Source organism: Chrysemys picta, chromosome 1, assembly GCF_011386835.1.
Source record: "Chrysemys picta bellii isolate R12L10 chromosome 1, ASM1138683v2, whole genome shotgun sequence".
NCBI classification, from domain to species: domain Eukaryota; kingdom Metazoa; phylum Chordata; order Testudines; family Emydidae; genus Chrysemys; species Chrysemys picta.
In genome coordinates, this window is record NC_088791.1 from 203,200,829 (window position 1) to 203,223,909 (window position 23,081).

Consider the following 23,081-nt stretch of genomic DNA (forward strand, 5'->3'; position numbering starts at 1 on the left):
TCCAAGTCAGTATGTAGCGAATGAGTACATGGGTGGGGTGCGTCCCTTGGTTCGTCAGGGAAGGAAGTGGGTTATTTCCCCGGTCGGCAGTCTCAGTTACTCAGTGTGGTATTGGCGGTGTCCTGTGATGTGTTCCGTATAAATGTCTCTGGGCCACCCTATGGTGTCGGACACCATGGGCTGTCTCATGAGCCGGGCGTAGCATCAACCCACTCTGCAAGCTCTCAGAACCGGCTCATGTGGGGGTCCCACGAGGCCAGGGCTCCCACAATCAGGGCGTGTATCTGGACCTCATAGCCTTGGACTCTTAGGGTCTCAGCCAGTGGGGTGTACTTTGACTCCTTCTGTGCTCGGGCCTCGTGGAAGGCCAGTGACCTGTTTTCAAAAGGCACCGTGACGTCTACCAGGAGGACCACCTTCTTTTCTACGTTCGTTATGACTATGTCGGGTCGCAGTCGGCTGTCTGTCCCGGGGATGGCGGAGTCGAGGGTGATCTTCCTCAGGGATGGCAGGATGGCTTTCACCAGCCGGTTCTGGATGGCATTGTGGCGGTGCCGCCAGGCTCCGGAGTGCTGCTTGCACCCACACAGGACGTGTGGCAGGGTTTCGTTTGCGTAGCCGCACTTCCTGCAGTGCTTGTCCCGGTTGCCGTGGCAGATGGCTCCGTTGAGGGGAACGCAGTTGAGTCGGGCCCTGTGGACGAACCGCCAGTCAGCGAACCTGGTGAAGCTGCCCCCAGGGAGGAAGTGGTTGGTTACTGGCGTCCCACTTGCTGGACACCTTGAACACCTTGCCCTGGTCTGGCTTCCGCTTGAGGTTCTTGGCATAGTGGCAGCGGATGGCATCTTTCAGGGACCTTTCCAGCATAGCTCTGGCGGTCGGGGTGACGATGGTGTGGTCGGGGTCTTTACGCGTGGCACCAGTATTCCCAGCTTATATTACAATGGTAGTGGATTGCTGCATACAAACAAAACAAGGTGCCTTTTGTGCCAGTGGTTATGTAGGAAATAGTGTAAAAGAAAAACAGATATACGAGTTGCAGTATTTCAGAAGTTAGATTTAGAAGCTGCTGGGAGGCCTGCAGTCAGGAGTGGTGTGAAGATCCTTTCCGTCTCTAGAATGTAAGAGGCTGGTATTGTCTCATCACATAAGCTTGGGTGTTGAGATAAGGTGGTGGTTGGAGTGTAAGCAGGCTTTAAAAGGAGGTGGGAGTAGACATGAATCTTTAAAAATGGGTGGTGGGAAATGTGAGTATTCTGACTCTGCTCCACAACCTGCCATGCAATAAAACAGAGCTAATGCTTTTGAGGCCCTAAAGCATCACAGGAAGGAGGCAAGAGACTAGAACAGAACTGGAGAAGGGAGGCTGCCTCAATGGCAAAAAGTTAGAGATTTAAACTAAGGGGCTCTGACACAAACTTCAGAATCAGTAGGAGCATGTTGATGTACAACGATCAACTTACATGTGAGATGCAGGAGTTAAAAGGAAACTGCTGCGATTGTGAACTCAGTACATACTTACCACCTATTAAAAAGTTTAGAAAAACCTGCATCACTATCTCCACTCAAGTGGCCTGTTATCTCTTGCTGGTGCTGCCCTTTGAGTGACACTTCACTGAAAGGCTCCTATTGGAGTAAGCAGATTAGGAACAAGAGTATCAGATATGGGACAGTTGAAAGTTGGAGTTGCAAGTTCTGTTTAAAAATAAATAAATAAATAAATGGAATGTAGCTGTCAGCCGAGACACTTGGATTTCCAATTCCATCTTATTGCAAAAGCTGCTTCTTTCAGCCCTCCTTTGTTAAAATGACAGCTCTGTCAGTCCTTTGTTAGATTTGACAGTTTTGTGACTTACTCTTTAGGTCTAGATAATCAGTACAGAAATGTATGTTCACTAAAGTTTGTAAAGGGCCAGGATATTTGGAATTTCACTTATCAGATACTATTGCAGAAGTATTGAAATCAATATACTGGACAGCACCATCTCCTCTCCACCCCTTCAAAGACTCCTCACTAGCTGAAAGAAAAATGTACAGGTAGAGAGTGGTGGCTTTTCTTTGATTAGTTGAGAATTAATAATTAGTCTCTCACACATCTTGGGGAAAAAATAAATATTTCTAACAGGCTTTGACTATATGCTCATTTCAGTTTTTCTTAGAGTACCATAAAAATAAGTTAAACATTAAACTGGTGTTTTTCCATTTAAAGGATGTGTGTTTTTAATATCGGACAATAGTCTAGTTAAAGTAGACAAACTATGGGAGGCAAAAATCAATACCGAGGCTATATTGCCTTAGGTCTCAAAACATCAACAGCAGGAAATGGTTCCAAAGAGTCCAACCTCCCCCCTGCAGTGACTTTTGGGGGTTTGTTTTGTAATGGGAATTCTGCTCGCTTAACTGTACAGCAGAGAATGATATAACTACTTGGGGGGTGGGGAATATTACAAATATTCCTTCTCTCTTCTTAGGTATTAGTGACCACTGATAAAAGCTTTTTACAGATTATGGTAGTCTTGCAATGTCATAACTTGAAGCTCTCATTGCACACTTATTTCTACAACAAAAAGCTAGTGTTTCATTTTGAATGAATTCTAGTTTTGCAGGCCAGTCCATTTGGTGATGATGAGATCCCTTTATAACAACATCTTTCCCTTCCCCCAAATTTACTACTCAGCTGTGAAGTACCTGCTCTAATCCTTAGCCTTGGTGATTGGAAAAGGAGAGTCAAGAAGAGCCTGACCCAATGCCCATTGAAATCCATTAGTGGTTCCATTGATGTGTTTATAATCTCAGGCCCTTATTGACTGCTCCTTTTCCAACCACCAGGTTTTCCTTTGGTGGTGACATATTGGTAACCTGACATACAGATAACTGAAGAGGCACAGTTTATCTGTAATTTTATATGTTTCTGCTAGAGCTAACATGACTACCTCTCTCCTAGCAAAGATGCTGCATTTGAGGTGGAATGCAGTGTGATGGGTTCCTTCCACATCGGCCAAAATCAGAAGGCAAGGAAAGTTAATAGCAACACTTATAGTACTATTTTATAGTCAAGATTGCTTAGCAATTTGAAATGTCAAATCTATTTGACACTATCCTACTGATGACAAACTGGAGATGTGGTATAACTGAGATAGTAATATCTAATTCCTGGTTTTATACTTAAATCATGGTAGAACATTTAATAGGTAAACATATAGGTCTAGACAGTATTTGGTCCTGTCATACAGACAGGGGACTGGACTCGATGACCTCTCGAGGTCCCTTCCAGTCCTAGAATCTATGAATATCTTAATCACAACTGAACTCAAGCTCAAACAGGTAATGGTCAATAGTTTAGATAGGGCCTATTTTCATTGTTAGAGGAGCTGTTAGTTGTTCAGAAGAACATGTACTGTCCCTTCTAAGAGACCAGTTATTAAAGAGCAAGTATTTTTTACCCATTTCAATAATTTAATACTAGGTAAACTGTCAATCTAAATTCCATTACATACACTGCTGCTGATGTGCCTGATGGTAGGGCATCCAGTCTCACTAAGCTGCAGCATCTTACCCAACTAAGAATAAAGACAGTCAAGCTTGCACAGTACATGAACATGTGACAGACTAACTGCCCCACCCACTTTCAACTTCCATAAAGATGCTGAATGTAACTTAATTTGGCTATTTTCTATTTTTGGATGGAAAAGTCTCCGCTACTGATGGTGGGAGTTAAACAAGCAAAGTGAATCAATATCCTAGGTTATAAAACAGTGAGACTACACTGCAGCTTCTATATTGCAGACAGCAACTGTCCGTTTCCGAGTGAAATAAAACTGTACTAAGCCATATGAGTTTCAACTCTTTAATTGCAGTATGCTAACAGGAGCTTTCAGCACAAGCCTCTCGGTAATAAGATTCCCTGAGAGTCACTCTGAAGCCTAAACTGGCAGTAGAGGCAGGGTGAGGCAATCAAAACAGCTACAAGCATAGCTGAGGGCTTTTTGGTTAGAATATCACCAGATAGAGCCAGTGATGGTTCATACAGTTGGCTATTGTTCAATTTTTGAATTCTCACCCCTTTTGATTTTAAAACTTACATCCCTGCAGTCCTCAGCTACATTAAGGCATGTATCTATGCCATGCTAAGAGTCCAGTTACCACACTATCTTTATAGCTAATTTGCATGCAAATTTCACTGGTTGTATGAGGAAGACTGCACAGCTGGTGGATTACTTGGCCCAACTCCATAGTTCTTCAAAGCCACCTCTACAACTGAACATAGCCACTCATTCACCACCCGCACATGAACACAGATCTTCCAGGACTATCATTGTGGGTGTGTGTCACTCTGAAAAACCAAAGATCTCTGACTCAGTGTGAAAGGATGGAAACAGCTATGAAGATGATTGGGAGCTTTTTCTTTAGAATATCAGCAAGTTCAATCACTGCACCCTGCAAGAGGCAGATGGAATGTTAGAGGCCAAAGATAATGTGACAATTGATCAGAGGAGGTGGGGCTAACAGGTATGGGGAGGGAGGATAACAGAACTGGTTGTGCCTCCAGCCAGGGGGCAGCTCTGTGCATAGGCTTTGGGGAACATGTACAAACAGCAGCATGGTTCACTACAACACAGAACAAGAGCCCCAAAATACTACCTACATGTGCAGCTTTACTGCTGCTTTATATGATTTCCTGTTAACTAGTATATGCTGCTTTATGTTAGCATGTTTACTGGTGTGATGTTTGGGAAAACAGTACAGAGACACATTGGTGTGAAGGCTTACCACAAATACTGAAATTATCTGGTCAAAGAATTAGACAACTGAACAGTTTCCATACCTACCGGCATATGGGAGCACTATTACCAGTACCACTCTAGGCTTTGACCATACACAATGCCAAGAAAGAAAGCTACCCTCACTGGTCACAGCAACCCTAAGGAAAAGTTAACTAAATACAGATCACAGATGGTGGATTACTTGAGCCACCTGATACACCTGTACAACAGCATAGGCTTTCATCTACTAGTTACCCAGATAAAGGTTTTGTGTAAACAATACAGAAAACTGGGAGCAGCTTTGAATAGTTAGATCACTAATGGCTTGTGAAGCCTTTAGGTATTAACTTTCAAAGCACTTTAAGATCTATGCATGAAAAACACACTAGAAAAGGTAGTCAGTATCATCCCAATTTTTTACAGATGGGGAAAACTGAGGCAGTGATGGAAGCAACTTACCCAAGGTCACCCAGCAGGCCAGTGGTAGAGCCAGGCATAAAAGCCAGCGTTCGTTTGTGCACGGGGTTTTTTTTTTTTCCTTCAAGAGGGCCTAATGTATTTAGATAAATGCAGAAGGCTACGTGTGTTTGGTTCAGCTTAAGTTAACTAAGTTTTGTGCTGAGTATGACTACCCCTTAATGGAACTTTGTAGGAAAAATAAATGAACTCCACAGCAAATGTTACTTGTTCTGTTTATTAAATGGTTGAAGCACATGAGTAATAAAAATGGAGTATGGCTAAGTGCCAGTTATTGGTCCACTTCTACCACCAAAAAACAGGTGTTTGAACAGCTACAATTAATAACATACGTGGAAAGAATTAGAAGCATCATAATGTAAGCTTCTACAGTATATTACATTAAACTTTAAGCACCCAGACTATTTTCTATATTTGTAGTTTCCTAACTGTATAGTCCAACCACACCAGTGTTCTTACCTATTATCTTTCTGCAGTCCTTTTAAATGCAGCAGTGAGCTGATGTTAAGATCTACACCAAGCCTCATTTTGGCTATGGTTCATGGTGGTGGCTGGAATGTAAAAAATCCAAATACTGTTTCAACCAGAATTGTTCTTGTGGAACTATTCCCATAGTGAAGGCTTTACATAAATAGGGCTATAATCTGTTTTTCCCTGAACACTACATGTACCATTAGAAATATTTACATCAACATAAACATTTACATCTGGTTCATAATATACAACGCAGCTTAACAATAGTTTCTAAACCTCCAGTGTAAAAAGTTTAAATCAGAAAGTTGCTATCATTTCAGTGCATTTTTTTCACATATTTAATCACAAGGAATACAAGGTATTATTTCTAAAATTCATTTTGTGTTACCAAAATGGAATGAAGTTATATAGTTTAGTAATAATTAGGGCATGGTTTTAGAGCAGGCGGTAGATTCAGCTTTGTAAATCCACTCTGGTAGTACTACTAGTGTCTAAAGAGAGACAAAAGAAAACACAAGGAACCATTAGAGAAATAAAAGCACCTTTAAAGACGTCCACATTTAACCATGCCAAAATATTATTTTAAACACACTTCAGAAGCGGCCATACTCCGTTCCCTAGACTGAAGTTCAATCCATTCTTATCTTCTGATTTGTCATCCTGTAAATAATGCTGTCATAGCCAGGATCCATGTTCCAGAGGTTGTAGGAGATTACAATCACGGCTAATGCAAGGCCTATCATGAGCCACAGAATTATGTTGAAGACCACAGCATAGTTGAAGTTGTATGAATACCCTAGGTTATATGAGGTGCTCTGCAGTGAAAGAAGGAAAGTATGGTTTAAAGAAGGGAGACATCTGGAGGCCAGCAGTCACAATGCTCCTGAAGTCAGCCCACATACAGAACATATTCTCATTATACTAACATTCAGACTGCCCGTACCAAGATATGGATATTTTGCACAGGCAATTCTGGAGTTACTTGCACTACATACTAATGCACCTACGTGATTGGCATCGTAAATGGAGACTAGGTTATTGCAGTTGCTATGTTTGTTCATTTGATAGCTGCTTTCAACTACCTGAAACGGGGATTCCAAAGAGGATGGATTTACACTGTTCTCAGTGGTACCAGAAGACAGAACAAGGAGTAATGGTCTCAAGTTGCAGTGGGGGAGGTTTAGGTTGGATATTAGGAAAAACTCTTTCACTAGGAGGGTGGCGAAGCACTGGAATGGGTTACCTAGGGAGGTGGTGGAATCTCCTTCCTTAGAGGTTTTTAAGATCAGGCTTGACAAAGCCCTGGCTGGGATGATTTAGTTGGGGATTAGTCCTGCTTTGAGTAGGGGGTTGGACTAGATGACCTTATGAGGTCCCTTCCAACCCTGATATGCTATGATTCATCATGCCTAGTGTCTAAGCCACTAAAAGTTTAAAAGGCTGCTACAGTATCAAGTCAATATTCTAGTTCTACAAAATGGAGCAATGCACATGTTCACATTTTTAATAATTCAGCTGCAGAAAAGGGGTTTAAAGTGCATTCACTACCTCTTCAGTCTGGAGAATGGATCGACTCTTCCTCACAAGGGGAGTATCAAATGTCTTTGCAGTCACCACCTCTACTACGGCATTCCCACCATAGAGATTATACATCTCATCTGCAAACTGAAAGAACAACAATAGCTTAGTTTCAGATATATGCAATAGTTACTAAATCTGATTCTTGTAACCAAAGATGCACCAAGGCAGCAGATCTGAACAATCTGGAGAAATCATGGAAGTCTCCAATGATTTGAGTCTACTAAGAAGAATGCCAACTGTGAGCTAGTTTAGACCATCTCTTTACAGTCCACTGGACAGTTGTCCAGGATCCTAAGAGTTTCTTACTGACCTCTTATGGATACATGTGCTCTGATATGAAAGCTGCTATATCCCATGACACATGCTCTGGCCCATGTATTTCCCTAGTTCTGTACTTAATCTAAGATTCTACTTCAGAGCAATTCTGATCAAATGTGAACATTTGACACACGCTGGACTGCTGTATATGAATGGAATATTGTACAGAAGAGAGCTGTTTAACTTAGTGAATTAATGATCTAGTATTTTGCCTCACTATATTTTGGCATCAAACTTTGGATACTAGCAAGATGGAGTTGTCTTAGATCTTGATGGACATTTGTTTAGATAAAATCCACAACTGGCAGCCTGCTCAGGAAAGGAGTGAAAGAGCAGGTATTTGGGAAATGGTAGAACTGCTCAAGGTGCGAAAAAACACACAGCACCTGATCACATGGTGCTGGGCTAAAGCTAGAGCTATTTGCTTCACATTTTCCGCCAGTTTAAGTGAGAAATGCCTATACTCGCAAAGTATCTGTTTTAAAACCAATTCATCAGGACTTACTGATTTACACATTTGTCAATATCACCCTCTGACCCCTTCACAAACAGCTCTGACCTGCCAAAAAGGCCCTCTAATACCTTTCTTGCTCAGGGGTGACCAAATTACAGAAGTTTGATTTGATAATTGATGGAGGGACTAGAGTTTACCCAACCAAGAGATGGACAGGCCAACAAAAAGGAATAGCAATTCACAGCACAATGCTGTGTGACCAATGAATGTTGGTGTTCAGCTGTCTTGTTAATATAAAACCGGTACTGTTCACATTAGAATTGTTATTCAGACAGACTTTACAGAACAGTATTTATGGCAGATCTCCTTTTACCTTTTGCAGGGAATCAGCAAGAATCTGAGAGGCATCCTTGAATTGCTGAGAATCTTCCCCATACCGTTTCCCAATCTCTTCCAAGCCAGCCAGTTCCAGTGAATATAAATCTGGGGAGTGATCCTTCGCCAGATGCTTATGTCTAGACAGCTTAAGGGGGGGAAGTGAACCACGGGTTAAAAATGGGTTAGTTTAAATACTCAGACCAATGAGATTTAATCACTGATTGAGTCAGCTTCATTTTTGTCTGACATATTCCATGCAGACTTGGAAGTTTGCCAGAACTTGCCATCTTGGATCAGAGAAGTGTCTACAGCTGGCTATATGGTCTTCAAAATGGGAGGCAGGGTAGCAAGTGCCTGAGTAAGCAAGCTTATGCCAGAGATCGTTTTAAAGAGGCACATGCAACAAGAGTTACAGTTCCACTGAAAGGAGTCTCAAACTTAAGGAACACCTTCAATTTATGTCAAAATCCTGATTCTAAGATTGCTGTAATAATAGAGAGCTTGTATAACAGCATGAAGGAAAATGCATAAATTCCATGGATGCCCATGATTTCCTGTGCTACTAAATTGACCTTTGCTGTGAATTTTACAGATGAAGTTTTTTTTTTCTGCTGCCCAGCTATATAAGCAATATTTCTTCAAGATGTGAAATCTCAGGTATTTGACTGTGCCCCCCAATCACCACAGAATCTGAACACCTCACAATCGTTAATGAATGCACCCCCATGACCCTTGCGAGCTAGGGAAGTGCTATTACCCCCATTTTGCATCTGGGAAGAGGAGACAAACTATGTGACCTGCCCAAAGTTACACAATCTGTGGGAGAACGGCAACTTGAACCTGCCTCTATCATCACTGCATTTTTGTAACCTTATGTTTCTGGTCTTTGGTATATTGGCAAGTCCTCATAGACTTTAAGGCCAAAAAGGACCATCACAATCATCTAGCCTGACCTCCTACACACTACAGGCCATAACCTCACGCACCCATTACTATAATAGACCCCTAACCTCTGGCTGAGTTACTGAAGTGCTCAAATCATGATTTAAAGACTTCAAGTTACAGAAAATCCACCATTTATACTAGTTTAAACCTGCAAGTGACCCATGCCCCATAAGAAGGCAACCTCCCCACCCCCCGTGGTGTCTGCCAATCTGACTCAGGGGAAAATTCCTTCCCAATCCCTAATATGGTGATCAGTTAGACCCTGAGCATGTTGAAAAGACCCGCCAGCCAGATACCTGGGAAAAAATTCTCTGTAGCAACTCAGAGCCCTCCCCATCTAGTGTCCCATCACGATCCATTGGAGATATTTGCTGCTAGCGTCACAGATCAGCCAAATGCCATTGTAGGCTGTCTCATCATGCCATCCCCTCCATAAACTTATCAAGCTCAGCCTTGAACCCAGTTAAGTTTGTTGCCCCCACTGCTGCCCTTGGAAGGCTGTTCCAGAACTTCACTCCTCTGATGGTTAGAAACCTTCATCTAATTTCGAGCCTAAACTTACTGATCGCCAGTTTATATCTATTTGTTCTTGTGTCAACATTGGTGCTTATCTTAAATAACTCATCTGCCTCCCTGGTACTTATCCCTCTGATGTATTTATAGAGAGTAATCGTATCTCCCAGAGCCTTCTTTTTGTTAGGCTAAACAAGCCATGCTCTTTGAGTCTCCTCTTGTAAGGTAGGTTCTCCACTCCTCTGATCATCCTAGTAGCCCTGTCTCTAATGGAAATACCTTGCCTGATGCATCCTAGGACTGCGTTAGCCTTTTTCACAGCTGCATCACAGTAGCAGCTCATAGTTAGCCTGTGATCAATCAATACACCCAGGTCTTTCTCCTCCTGTCATTTCCAACTGATACCTCCCCAGTTTCGTGAAATACAACTAACTGGTCTCAAGACCAATCCCTGAGGAACTCCACTAATAGCCTCCCTCCAGCCTGACAGTTCACCTTTCAGTATGACCCTTTGTAGTCTCCCCTTTAACCAGTTCCTTATCCACCTTTCAATTCTCATATTAATCCCCATCTCCTCCAATTTAACTAATAATTTCTCATGTACGATTCTATCAAATGCCTTAATGAGAACCAAGTAGATTAGCTCTATTGCATTTCCTTTTTTTTAAAGGATCAGTTCTCTTCTCAAAGAAGGACATCATGTTAGTCTGGCATGATCTACCTTTTGTAAAACCACCTTGTATTTTATCCCAGTTATTGTTCACCTCTATGTCCTTAACTACTTTCTCTTTCAAAATTTATTCCAAGCCTTTGCATACAACTGAGGTCAAACCAATAGGCCTGTAGTTTTCCAGATCACTTTTTCCTTTCTTAAAAATAGGTACTATATTAGCATTTCTCCAATCGTAGGGTATGACCCCCAAGTTTACAGATTCATTAAAAATCCTTGCTATTGGGTTTGCAATTTCATGTGTCAGTTCCTTTAATATTCTTGACAGAGATTATCCAGATTTAGATTGAGATTTAGTCCCACTAAGATGTTTGAGTTTGACTTCCACCTCAGATATGGTAATTTCTACTTCCATATCCTCACTTCCATTAGCTACCCTCCCACTATCCCTAAGCTTCTCATTAGCTTTATTAAAAACAGAGGCAAAGTATTTGTTTAGATGTTGAGCCATGCCTAGATTACCTTTAATCGCCATCCCATCATCAGTGTTTAGCAGCCCCACTTCCTTCCTTGTTTTATTTATATGGCTATAGAACCTTTTACTATTGGTTTTAATTCCCTTTGCAAGGTCCAACGGTGCGTGGCTTTTGGCAGTTCTCACTTTATCCCTACACTTTCTGACCTCCAAGAAGTAGCTTTCCTTGTTGATCCCTCCCATCTTCCTTTTCATGTAGGCTTGCTGCTTTCTCTTAAATCACCTGTTTGAGATGCTTGCTCATCCAACTTGGTCTGAAATCCTTCCCTACACATTTTTTCCCTTTGCCTGGGATGCTGGCTACAGATAGGTCATCTAATCAAAGCTGCAGAAGCTCTCAAGGTCCCTTCCAGTCCTATGATTCTATAACAACTCTGTACTGAAATTTAACCCATACAGCCAGCTATGGCTTTTGACTACTTGTTGTGGAAACATGCACTAAAGCAGCCATGTCCAACCTCTTCATCTAGAGGGCAGAACAATCATTTCATTTCAAGAAGGTCAGGGAGCTAATATCAGGTACATATTCTCTACCCTGTTCTGCTCCCATTGCATCATTGGGCAGCATATAAAGAAAACAGGAACCACCCACAAATCACCTGCTGGGGATTCCCCAGAGATGTTGGAAGGGAAAGCAGTGGCTCAGAGTGCCCCAGCTCACACCAGGGCTGTTGCAAGGGACAAGAAATGATGCCAACTCCCCCCATTTCAGTGGCAGAGCTGATTCAAACACTTCAGTTTAGAAACAGGATGCATTCTCAGGGAACACATTTTCAATCTCTAAATACATATTTTATTAAGTCACCTTTGAAGGCCACAGTTCAAATCCCTAAGAGCTACAAATGGCTCCTGGGAATTCAGTTTGGACACCACTGCCCTAGAGATCTTCACACATAGGATGTCAGACTTTAACAAAAGTGTCTTTCAAAATTCCCTCAATCATATGTGAGACATATAGAGTGTGTTTGAAAAGTCGTGCTCACCAAGCTGGAGATATCATGCAGGACTTGTAGTTCTGACAGAAAAAGCAGGTCAACCTACGGGAGAGAAAAGAATTTTCTGAACAGAACTGAAGATGAGGCAGCCTAATTTTGTTGCACATCTCAGCAGACTGCAGCTATAAGCAGTAGTTTCCCCCCCCCCCCCCCCGCAGTGCTTGTTACTGGGTCAAACAATGCCCAAAATCAATCACCATTTTCTAGTACTTAAATATTGAAACTTGGGGAGCAACTTCCCCCTTAGACAACAAGGAGATGAAAAACGAATGAGCATATTTCTTAAACTGAACTCATAAAAGTAAATCAGAGGCAGTTTAATAAAAGGAGTATTCATCGGCCACTGTTTCTTACCTCATTGTTTCTGCTGAGAGAGTTGAGGGGAATTGAACTGAGAATGGAGTTATCCTGGAAAAGGCGGTTCCGTAGCTGTCGCAGCGTGACGGAAAGGTCTTCAAATACAGAGTTTGCCTTTCCCACCATATAAACTCTCTGTAAGAACAGTCATTGTGTAATAGGAGGATAGTTCAGTTTTGGATTTTTCAAATTTCATAGATTAATTCCATTACACATGCAGGTGCTTTTGTAATACAAGATGTTCATACAGCCAAGAGGTTTAAGCACATCAGTTCCCAATTGTGTGGTTTAACTCTTATTTCAAATGGTTTAAGAGATGAATCAATACTCACTTCCTCACTGGGAGCCAACTGCAAGACTACAGGGGTTTCCTCAGAGAACAAGGTGTGAATAGCATTTGCAACACTGTCAAGACTGAAAGGAACAGCCTGAAAAACAATAAAGCTCTAATAAGGAATTCTGGCCAAAATGGGGCTAAAGCAACATGTAGATAAGGATGGAAATTCCTTGGGACAAGAACTGTGACCTTCTATTTTCTGCATTGATTACATACTTATGCTCAAACAGAGACATTTATACAACAGCCTGCATCATGCAGCCGGTCTTAATTGATAAAAGTGCAACAGATGTGTCTGTATTCATTGTGGACACGGTATCAGCATTTTAATACTTTCCCCAGAAGTTTAGAAAAGGGGAACAATTTTAGAGTCCCTTGTTAAATACAAAATTAACCTTATTAAATCGTATTAAAAATGAAGATGCAGAAAGGAAAGGAATGCATACTATCCACCCTACAGCAAAGATGTTTTCTATAAAAGAAAATGCCAGCTTCATACGCTCATATTAAATCTACAAGGGGTACTAGGAAATTCAGAGTAAGGGTTCCCAAAGCAACCAGTTCAATGCTAGACAATGTGAAAATATAAACTGTTTAGTTGTGTCAAGATAAAGACATTCCTTGAGGGATGTTGGAGAGGCACATGGCTTATGAAGAGATAAATGACAAATTTAATTAGTATGAGTTTTGTTCTCAAGAACAGCTGAACTTTGCAAAGTTTTAGTCACCCATTCACTTTTGATGACTGAGTAAAATATTAACTACTTGATCATTATGATAAAGGTGAAGTAGTAGGTTTTCTACCTACAAAAAACATTTCAGGACAATTTTGCAAAGGTTGACTGCTCTTTTAGGAGTTTGTAGGGGTATTCAGAGTTGATTCGCTTTAATCTTCAAAAGGAAAAATTTCCCAGAGCGGAAGAAAAATGAGTGAAATTGATTGGGAGGGAAAGTTTAGACAGAGAAATGTGAATGAAAATTGAGAGTTCTTAAAGAAGAGTTTATTAGATGGCCAAAAAGACATGATTCTACAATCAAGAACAAAGACAACTTTGGCTAAAAGCCCATCCTGGTTCAGTGGCACAGTGATGCAATAATTAGAAATTTAAAAGCAATACATAAGTAGAAAAAGGAGGAAATAGATTTAAATTAGAAGTTATTTGGTATAGAAAATGTATGAGGGAAGGTAAAGACATTGCGGAAAAATCTGGCTGGCAAGGTTAAGAACAATAAGAAATTAAAGCTTATTAGGAACAAAATAAATTCTAACAACGGAATAAGCTCATTACTAGACAGATGGTTAAATTGTTAATGATGGTGTAAGTAAAATAAATATTTCTGTTCTGTATTTGAAAGCAGCAGGATGATGTACTCTTATCACATGAGGATGATGAAGTACTTTCCAGTCCATTAATAACTAAGGAGGATATTAAACAATCATCTACTAAGGATAAACAATTTGTAACCACCAAACCTAGATTATATGCACCCAAGAAGCCTGAAAGAGTTCGCTGAAGAGATCTGGTTTGCTAATGTTAATTTTTAATAAATCTTGGAATACTGGGGAAATTACAATTTTCTGGAAGAGGACTAATGTTGTACCAATATTCAAAAAGGGCAAGCGGGATGACGTGGATAACTATGCGCCAGTTACCCTGACATCAATCCTGGGGAAAAGAATGGAAAAACCAATACAGGATTCAATTGATAAAGCATTAAGGACTAGGAATATTTTAATGCAAGTCAACTTGATTTTATAGAAAATAGATCTCAAACAAACCTGATTTCATTCTTTAATGAAATTACAAGTTTGGCTGATAAAGTTAACTACACATTTGTAATATACTTAGACTTTGGTAAAGTTTGACTTACACCACACGACATTCTGAGTACTGATACTGTAAAGTGTCATTTTTTAAAAAGTACATGCGAAATGGGTTAAGTATTTTCACACGGAGAAGACACCATGTATACTAAGGAGTTCTAATCTAGCAGAGAAAAGCATAACATGAACCAATAGCTGGAAGTTGTAGGTGGGCAAATTCAAATTGGATGTCAGGCACAATTTTTTTTTTTAAACAGTGACAGCAATTTAACATTGGAACAAATTACCAGTGGAAGTGGTGGATCCTTCACTTCTTGATGTCATCAAAACAAGACTAGATGCCTTTCTGGAAGATGTGCTTTAGCCACACACAAGTTACTGGACTCAATGCAAGGGTAACTGAGTGAAGTTTACCATCCTGTGATTTCCAGGTCAGACTCGATCTAACGGTCCCTTCTAACCCTAATTCTCTGACTACATGAAAAGTTATGTGAAATAGAAAAAGCATAACTGGTGAAAGGTTAGCTTTTGGGATTTTTTTCAAACACCAAGCAATACTTTCAGTATTAACAGAAGTATGAGTAACAGACACAAATACAAAAAATTGCAGATACTTACATTCTCAACAGGGTAAGAAATTCCATCTTTAGGCATCGCCAGCTTGTCTACTCCCTTCACAGTAACCAGAACAGTAGCTCGAGGACGATGAAATATATCACCCACTGCAAGCCCAGGCCAGGAAAGGTCCTGGTAACAAAATTTAAAAGCAAAAACTTTTGCTTAGCTTGAAATCAAAGGAAAAAAAAAAAAACCCAGATCAAACTATATCAAATGGTTAATGTAGAGAATTTGCAGTGATATCAATGAATCTTTAAACTTAGTAGGGAGTCTAAAAGCTTGAAAGGATCTCCTCCCCTCCCCCCCCCGAAGTTTCTTTGTTAATTCTCTATTAACAGCAGGCCCTCCATAACATTAATGTAAGAAAAAGTGTCATTCACATACTGTACAATGTTGGCTTATTAAACTGCCTATGTGGCTACTGAACCAAGCTTCACAGTCAAGACTGCTACATTCCACAAGATTCACGGAGAGAGTCCATTTTCTAGTGATATTAAAAGCAACTTCCCATGATTTGAAGGAAGTAGCAAGCTTCTCTAGTATGCAGCTAGCTGGAGGAATATTTTTATTCAAATATATGCTTCTTATAGACCAATAATATTTAGCCACAATGGAAAAATACATTGCCGGGATGTTTCTGGTACAACTATAAACAATAAAGGCTAATGATTCTGACATTTAAGTAGAAGTAATTAGGCTCTAAAGCAGTGGAAGGGTTCTACAACACAGACAGATGCTTTGGCAGCTTATTAAGAGCAAGAGCTGAGTCTGTTTTGCATGTAATTGTATATCCGCAGAATTTACATGAACGTTGACCAGGATATTCGCCCCCCCCCCAAAAGTTACTCAATACAGGTGGCAATTTTACAAGACCAAGCTAAATGCATTTTACAATTAACGATGTTTGCTATGACCTATATATTCCTTATAGGGGAAAGAGAAATTGATTGAGATCCCCATTAAGAGAAAAAAAGTTTATTAGTTTTATCTTCCCCTACAGGGAGAGAACTGCAGAAGGATTCGTTTTGGAGACCCCTATTTTAACATTTCAGCCTGTTCAGCAAATGGGGAAGTTCAAATTTTTTAGGTGTTTCAGGTTGCCCGATAACTTAACAGTGCATTAATACAGACAGTGATCCCTTTTTAAAAAATTAAAGTTTGAATGCCAGAGAGTCTGAAGGTGGAACCCTAAAAGTCTCCTCCAGCGCAGTTTCTATTCTCCTAGATTATGATTCATGTCAAGACCACAAATTAAGGCTCCAATCCTACAATGAGCTCCCCACAACTGCAGGAGTCTGCATGTATGGAGTTCATCATGGGATCAAAGCCTTAATCATGATACTGATATCTACTTTCACTTTGTGTGTTTGTTTTTTTGAGTGGAGGAATAGCTAGCTGTAACACAATTTGGAGGGTTCTCCTTCCCCGCACTCTTCCGACATTTTGTTCTTCAGGGCAGGAGGGGAATGGGGGCTGCTAGTTCTGGACAGTCCCAAGGGCCCTCACAGTTAAGCAGGGACCACCTAGCTTAGAAGAAGGAATAGACTGCTGAACAGAACAAGTTTTCCATTTCATATCACAGATACCCCAGGAAAAGCAGCATGGTGAAAATCAAGTTGCCTTGTTGGCCAAAAAGCATTTGATTTTACCTTGTGCCTCAAGCGGACGTTCAGCGCACGTAGTACATAATCAGTCCTGCTTTGTTTAATGGAGAAACCACTAAAACTATTCTTAAGAAGTTCTGCTCTTAGTTTCAAGACCGCAAGTGTAGTTGCCTGTTAACAGGGTATTTTCATAGTCCAAAAGATAGGACAGAAGAGGCCCTGTAGACATTTTATTATTAATCATTTATATTGCAGTTAGCCCTTTAATAACAGTTTCACTGTAGAGGAGGAAGAACACAAGTTAGATTCCCAAGGTTTCTGAATTTCCTCTAAGTGGTCTGTTTTATATAGTTCCTACTTTATTTCCAGCACATTTTATAAAATCTGTGTACCACAACTATAATTCAAAGCTCTCAGAAACAACTAATCTGAATTTTACAGCTTTTTCAAAATGAAAACTGAAACATACTTCTTCAACAGAAAAGCCCATGGATAATGCAGCTATGTCTGGGATCCGCTCCCCTGGTACTGGCCAACTTCCATCTCGGAAAACGACAGATTGGGGTGATCGTAAGACACTAAACTCATCACCGGAGACACCTAAAACAGAAACATTATTGACAGGCAAGTCTGGTAAAGCATGAGTTTCTTAAAACCCTGTGAAGCAGACATGGATTGCAACAACCTCTTCTTGATTCTCAGCCTTCCAGTGCACAGATCTACCAAGTTAAGAGAGAGAGCTGAAGAGAGCCATTAATTTCAATGTATTAGGATGCAATGGATAATTCCAGTACAGAGTTATGTATAGACAAATTGAGGTATTAAACAAAATCAAGGCATGAAAGAGGTTCTATTAGTAAATTAAATTAGTTATACCATTTTGACCTTGGGGGAAGAGAGGTATGCTCCAAAACCTGATTCTGGATCATAAATTCCAGGCAGGTGTTGACAGTAAATATAAGCCATGATATGACATATTCACACCAACTGAACAAAGTGTATCTCAAGAATTTCATGTTGTTGCTCTCAAAACAATGACATGCAGACGAACAGAGGAATAGGTCAACCTACAGTCATTTGCCAAAAATTCAAGCACTTTTTTATTGATGGCAGCTCATCCTGCTGAACAGCTGCAATTTTAATAGAGTAACGACCCTCATTTCTTAAGACTTTTTCTGGATCAATATGGGTGGGGGCAATTTATAGACTAACAATAGTAATATTGGTAGCCTGTCAGCCTTAACACGTTTCTTTACTACTTTACAGGCTACAAGACACTCACGCAATTTACTCTGGACAATTTGGTTTAGAGATGGTATCTGATTTACAGCTGCTTCTTTTTTAAACCCAATTTTCCTTGCTAGGTTGACAGGCACAAATAGTGAAGTTACTTGCTCAAGGTCACAGTGAACAAAATGCATTTGAACTCAGGAAACAACCATTTTTCCAGCTACGCTATAATCATTTGACCAAAAATGACTCATGGGGCTACACATTCTGGGAAGCCTGGAACACAATTTTGAGTTGCAATTCATCAAGCATATTCCTATCCAAAGACAGAAGGGTAATGTAATCATAAGGAGTCACCTTCTGGTTCAGGTGGTAACTCTTTGCAGGACCAGAAAGTTCTGGCATTAACCACAACTGACACTTTGGATCACACCCGAGAACACTGATGTCCAACTTGTGACCTTCATGGGCAGTCGTGTGAAAGGAGAATATCTGTGTCCCACAATTGTTAAACTTTTTGAACCAAGCCCATTGGTCCACCAAAGAGGTAGGGGACCCGCCTCCCCTGCAGCACCTCCGAGGAGAGCAGGGAAGGCTCCCAGCAGCTGCTGCAGAGAACGGATGAGCAGGGATTCCCCAGCCGATGAAGCCGGTGAGGCACTAGGAACTCGGGGATACCGCCACAAACCCCAGCGGCAGCGCCAGCGTGTGGATGCGGCTACCCGGGCAAGCTCCGCGGCACAGCCGCACCCGGCAGCAGAGACCGCCGCGGGGAGCTGCCCCTCGGCCGTGACAGCGACCAGACACCCGCCGCCGGCGCTGCCCAGTGACAGGGCAGCGGAAATAACCGCGGAGGGGAGGTCACGGGCGCGGTCCGGGCTGATCCCACCGGCCCCGTCAGCCAGCGGGAGCCGCGCAGTGACCGAGCTGGGCCGGGCCGGGATCCTGCCGGGCAGCGCCGGCGCCACAGCGTCACGAGACACAAGCAGCAAAGCGGCACGAGCCCCCCCGGCTCCGCCCCGCGCCGGACCGCGGCAGCCCCCGAGCTCGGGAAGCAGCGCCCCGGAACCCGGGCGCCGGAGGCTGCTCAGGGGCAGCGGGCGGCTGTGTAGCCGCTGGTCAGACTCGGTTACCGCAACCGCGCCCCGCTCATCCCGAGAGCCGCCGCCGACCCCCGCGGGAGGCAGGAGCTGGGGCCCCGCGCTCTGCCGACCCCTCCCCCCCTTACCAGCCACGCACGCCGCTGCCAGGGCCCAAAGCATCATCCCGGCCCCCGCCATCCCTGCACAGCCACGGCCCGACAGCTGGGAGACTGGGGAGAGGGACGTCCGGGCCGTACACAGTCAGCCCCACAAACCCCGCCCTCTCGCGTATGCTGATTGGCAGTCCCGCCAGCCACTCACAGAGCGCCCATCTGGTAGGGACTATGTTCTGAGTGACAGGGGAACTGACCACACGTAGTGTGAGAGTTCTCTTCCTCTCCCCGTGCGTCACTGCCCCGGAACTGACCGGCCAGTCCCTAGTCCGGGCAGGAGGCGGGGCTTTTGCTTGAGCGATACCCAGCCTGGCCGCTCACAGGGTGAGGGGTCTTTGCACAGCGGCCTCGTTACCGTCTGGGAGCGGGCAAGGGGCGGGGTCTCTCCAGCAGCAAGTGAAGTCTACTCATAAGTGGCAACTGCTGTGACCACTCACAATGCGGGAGAGCTACCCCCTCCCCCCAGCCCCATGGTGCCCAATCCTAGCCCACGTGACAGCCTGTGCAGGAGGCGGGGCCTGGCATATATCGGATTGACAGTTAAATTGACCACTCACAACGTACGGGATCGCTGCTCCACCCTTTTCCACACGTATATGAGGAGACAGGCCCAGCAGCCTTGGTGGCTCTGTGTGCACACAGCTGAGCTGGCTGCTCTTGGTGCGGCAGCAGTGCTGATACTGGAAACCATGTGTTTGTTATTACTATGTCAAGCCAGGGGGTGTGGCAGTAATCCTAGCTCCAGCACTATTGGCAGAGTATAGCAGCCCCCTCCCCACCTGGCTATGGAGCCTGCTCTGGGAGCAGGGGCTCTCCAGCCCTGGCTGTGTGCCTCAGCGACTCCCTGCTCACCCCAGGGTGATGTGGGTGACAATTGCTTTGCTGCTGCTCTGCCCCCTGCAATGCTGCCCCCAGGAGTAGCTGCTGTGTGGTGCGCTTGGCCTGACTGCAGCAAAGATGGGTGGGAGCCTGCCAGAGGCTCCCAGCCTCCTTCAGAGTGTTGTCAACCTTTGCTGGTGGCTCTGGCTGCTGCCCTCAAAGCTGCTGCTGGTTCTTGTTGGTAACAGGAATGTGCGGTTGGGTACTTGCGCCCTGCTTCTCTGTGTTGTTCATAACAGCTGTAGCAAAGGCTCCCAAAGATAGGGGCCCAGGCTGTGATTTCCCTACCTCTCCTCATCTCCCCTGCCCAAGTCATCAACTAGTTATGTGCAGTGTAGCTAGTTTAGTTGTTTTCCAACTAGATCTAGTTGTTAATTTTTTTCTAATGAGAGAAAAATTCCATTTAGTTGACTAGAAATTTAAATTGAAAAATGAAATATTAATAGTATGGTGACCATACATCTGTTTTGCCTGCTACAGTCCCTTTTTTAAGCCCTGTCCTGGCTATCCCAATTTTTTGGGGCAAAAGTGGGATGCAGAGGAACATGTGGGGATGAGTGGTGATGCCAACCCTGTGCAAGGGCACAAGTGAGCAGCAATGCCAACGCCAGCCCCAGCCTCATCCGGGTGGCAGGCAGGGCTTGGGTGAGCAGCTCGGCCATGGGGCACTTGGACTAGCTCCACCTCGTGTCCCATTTTCCGTTTGGAAAATATGGTCACCCTAATACACGCTTTAAAAGCATATATATGATAAAATACTTGTACCTGAAAAAGCATATAGGTTTGAAAAGTCTGAACAATGATTAGGTTCCTCACACAGCTGTGTTTGTTATGAGAATGTCAGCAAATTCATTTTGGCGCTGTTGGCTGACCTAATGCTTACAAATCATAATTTGAAATTAAAGTCTGAAATTAAGGTCTGCCAGTCCTGCGGCTTCGGCGTACCCGCTGCCAAATTGCTGCCGAAACCGCGGGACCGGCAGACCTCCCACAGGCACGCTGCCGAAGGCTGCCTGACTGCCGCCCTCATACCGACCGGCAGGCCGTCCCCCGTGGCTTGCCGCCCCAGGCTTGCTGCGCTGGTGCCTGGAGCCGCCCCTGTACATGATCATGTAACTAACAATTGTATCCTAGTACATATGCATAAGTGGGTTGAACTAAGGTTGCCCATACAACCTTAATTCTGGCATATCCTAATTTTTGAGTGCTTGACTTTGCAACTGTAATGTTCTTTTAATACAGGTGTGTGTATAAATGAATGATACAGAGTATTTTACCTAGAGAAGAAAGTATGTTCCATGCACTGAGGAGCTTGTAATCTAAATTAGACAACCACAGGACAATGGCTCAAGAAAGGGGTGATAAATGTTGTACTTAAAGTACTGCACAGGATCTTTTCAGGGGGAATAAGACAAAACACCACATTTATTAGTGATACATGTATTTATTAACACTGTATTATATGCATATAATATATTACACTTACACTCACACACACACACACAAACACACTCCGTCTTGTTGTTACCAATTAGTTGCTCCCCTTAACTTCACTGGCCAGGTGAGTTAGATGGGGAAGGGGGTGGAGCCGGGCTTCTGCCGATCCGGATTGATGCTCCCATGTTGACAAGACGAGACCCGGGGTCCTCTGCAAGACACCTCACTTTTATAGCAGCTTTTCTCTTATGCAAATTTATACCAGATTCAAACTCTGTGTTTGTGTCCATTGGTCCTTTGTGCTGCTTTCTTTTGAGTGTTGTCCCAATGCTGCAAAGAGGGTGTTTCCAAAAGAAGGTGCTTGCTTCTAACCCCCGACGAGAGGCTGTGGTATGTCTGCTTGTCTTTAATGAGCCCACTTGACACGTTTTATTGTTCTTGGGTCTGGCTCCCAGCCCCTCTCCAACAGTTGAGGTGTCCGGAGGTGCTGCCTTCCATGCCTTGCTCATCCACACCTCATTCATTCAACAGGGCAATTGATTAAGAGTGGGGGGGGAGAGCTCTTGTTCTACTGCTAGCAAAAAGAATTTTTTTTTCTATCTTATTCTATCCTTAGGGGCTATAATATTATACCAAGGGCAATGCAAAGTTTCTAAATGAGGCTTTGATACAAAGTCCCATGAAAACAGAGGTCACACGTGGGTAGACCCACCACAAGGTTATATGAAGAGGCACAATGTAAAGTCATATGAAAATTATCAGAGATTGATCTACATAATGAGCATAGGGTAGGAAGGATGGCTTAATGAGCTGACTTTTGAGGAGTGCTACAAATCAGCAAGAGGGTGTTTGGGGGATGAGAATAGGTGTTCCAAGTGTAAGGGGCAACATGGAAGGACGCACAAGGGAAAAGAAGGTTGTGATTGGGGGTAGGGGTATGTTAGGCAAAATTAGTACTTTTGCATTTAATCTAAATCAAGGATCCTACACTGCTGTTATGTGAGTGTCGTGGTGGGGGAGATGTTGTCTCAAGGATCAGAATGAGGCTAACTGTCATGTGACTGTTATCACTTTTGTCTCAAGGATCAGAATGAGGCTGTCATGTGACTGTTATCACTTGTCTTTGTCGTATATCTACATAACTTGTGTTGTCAGCTTGCAATTTTATTAGGTGTCTCACAACACTTGATGTTTTTCTTAAAGTCCCAGCTCCTGAAGTCATGTAAATACATAAAAATCTCAGCCTGAAGAACTCTGTGTGGTTCAAAAGCTTGCCTCTCTCAGCAACAGAAGTTGTCCAATAAAAGATATTGCCTCACCCACCTTGTCTCTCTTACAGCCTGGGACCAACATGGCTACAACAACAAGGCAAACAAATCTCAGCTTTCACTTAAAAATAAATAAATAAAAAGGTTTCAGGCCCTTATGGTTGCAGA

At 42.9% G+C, this 23,081-nt stretch overlaps 1 protein-coding gene across 1 annotated transcript; it reads right to left on the reverse strand.

Moving 5' to 3' along the window:
- Positions 1–5,441: 5,441 nt before the first annotated feature.
- ATP6AP2 (ATPase H+ transporting accessory protein 2) lies at positions 5,442–19,573 on the reverse strand. Its single transcript, XM_008170891.4, has 9 exons — positions 19,303–19,573; positions 17,314–17,444; positions 15,241–15,369; positions 12,793–12,888; positions 12,458–12,595; positions 12,092–12,145; positions 8,441–8,590; positions 7,263–7,379; positions 5,442–6,529 (listed from the first exon to the last, which is right to left on the reverse strand). Exons 1-9 carry the CDS (start codon positions 19,352–19,354, stop codon positions 6,344–6,346), a joined length of 1,053 nt encoding a protein of 350 aa, XP_008169113.2. The 5' UTR covers positions 19,355–19,573; the 3' UTR covers positions 5,442–6,343.
- Positions 19,574–23,081: the final 3,508 nt, after the last annotated feature.

Coding starts and splice junctions, on each gene's coding strand:
- ATP6AP2 (XM_008170891.4), bottom strand. CDS start 19,354: ATGGCGGGGGCCGGGATGATGCTTTGGGCCCTGGCAGCGGCGTGCGTG. Junction 17,445..19,302: donor GGCAGCGGCGTGCGTGGCTG/GTAAGGGGGGGA, acceptor TTTCTGTTTTAG/GTGTCTCCGGTGATGAGTTT. Junction 6,530..7,262: donor CCATTCTCCAGACTGAAGAG/GTAGTGAATGCA, acceptor CTTTCACTGCAG/AGCACCTCATATAACCTAGG.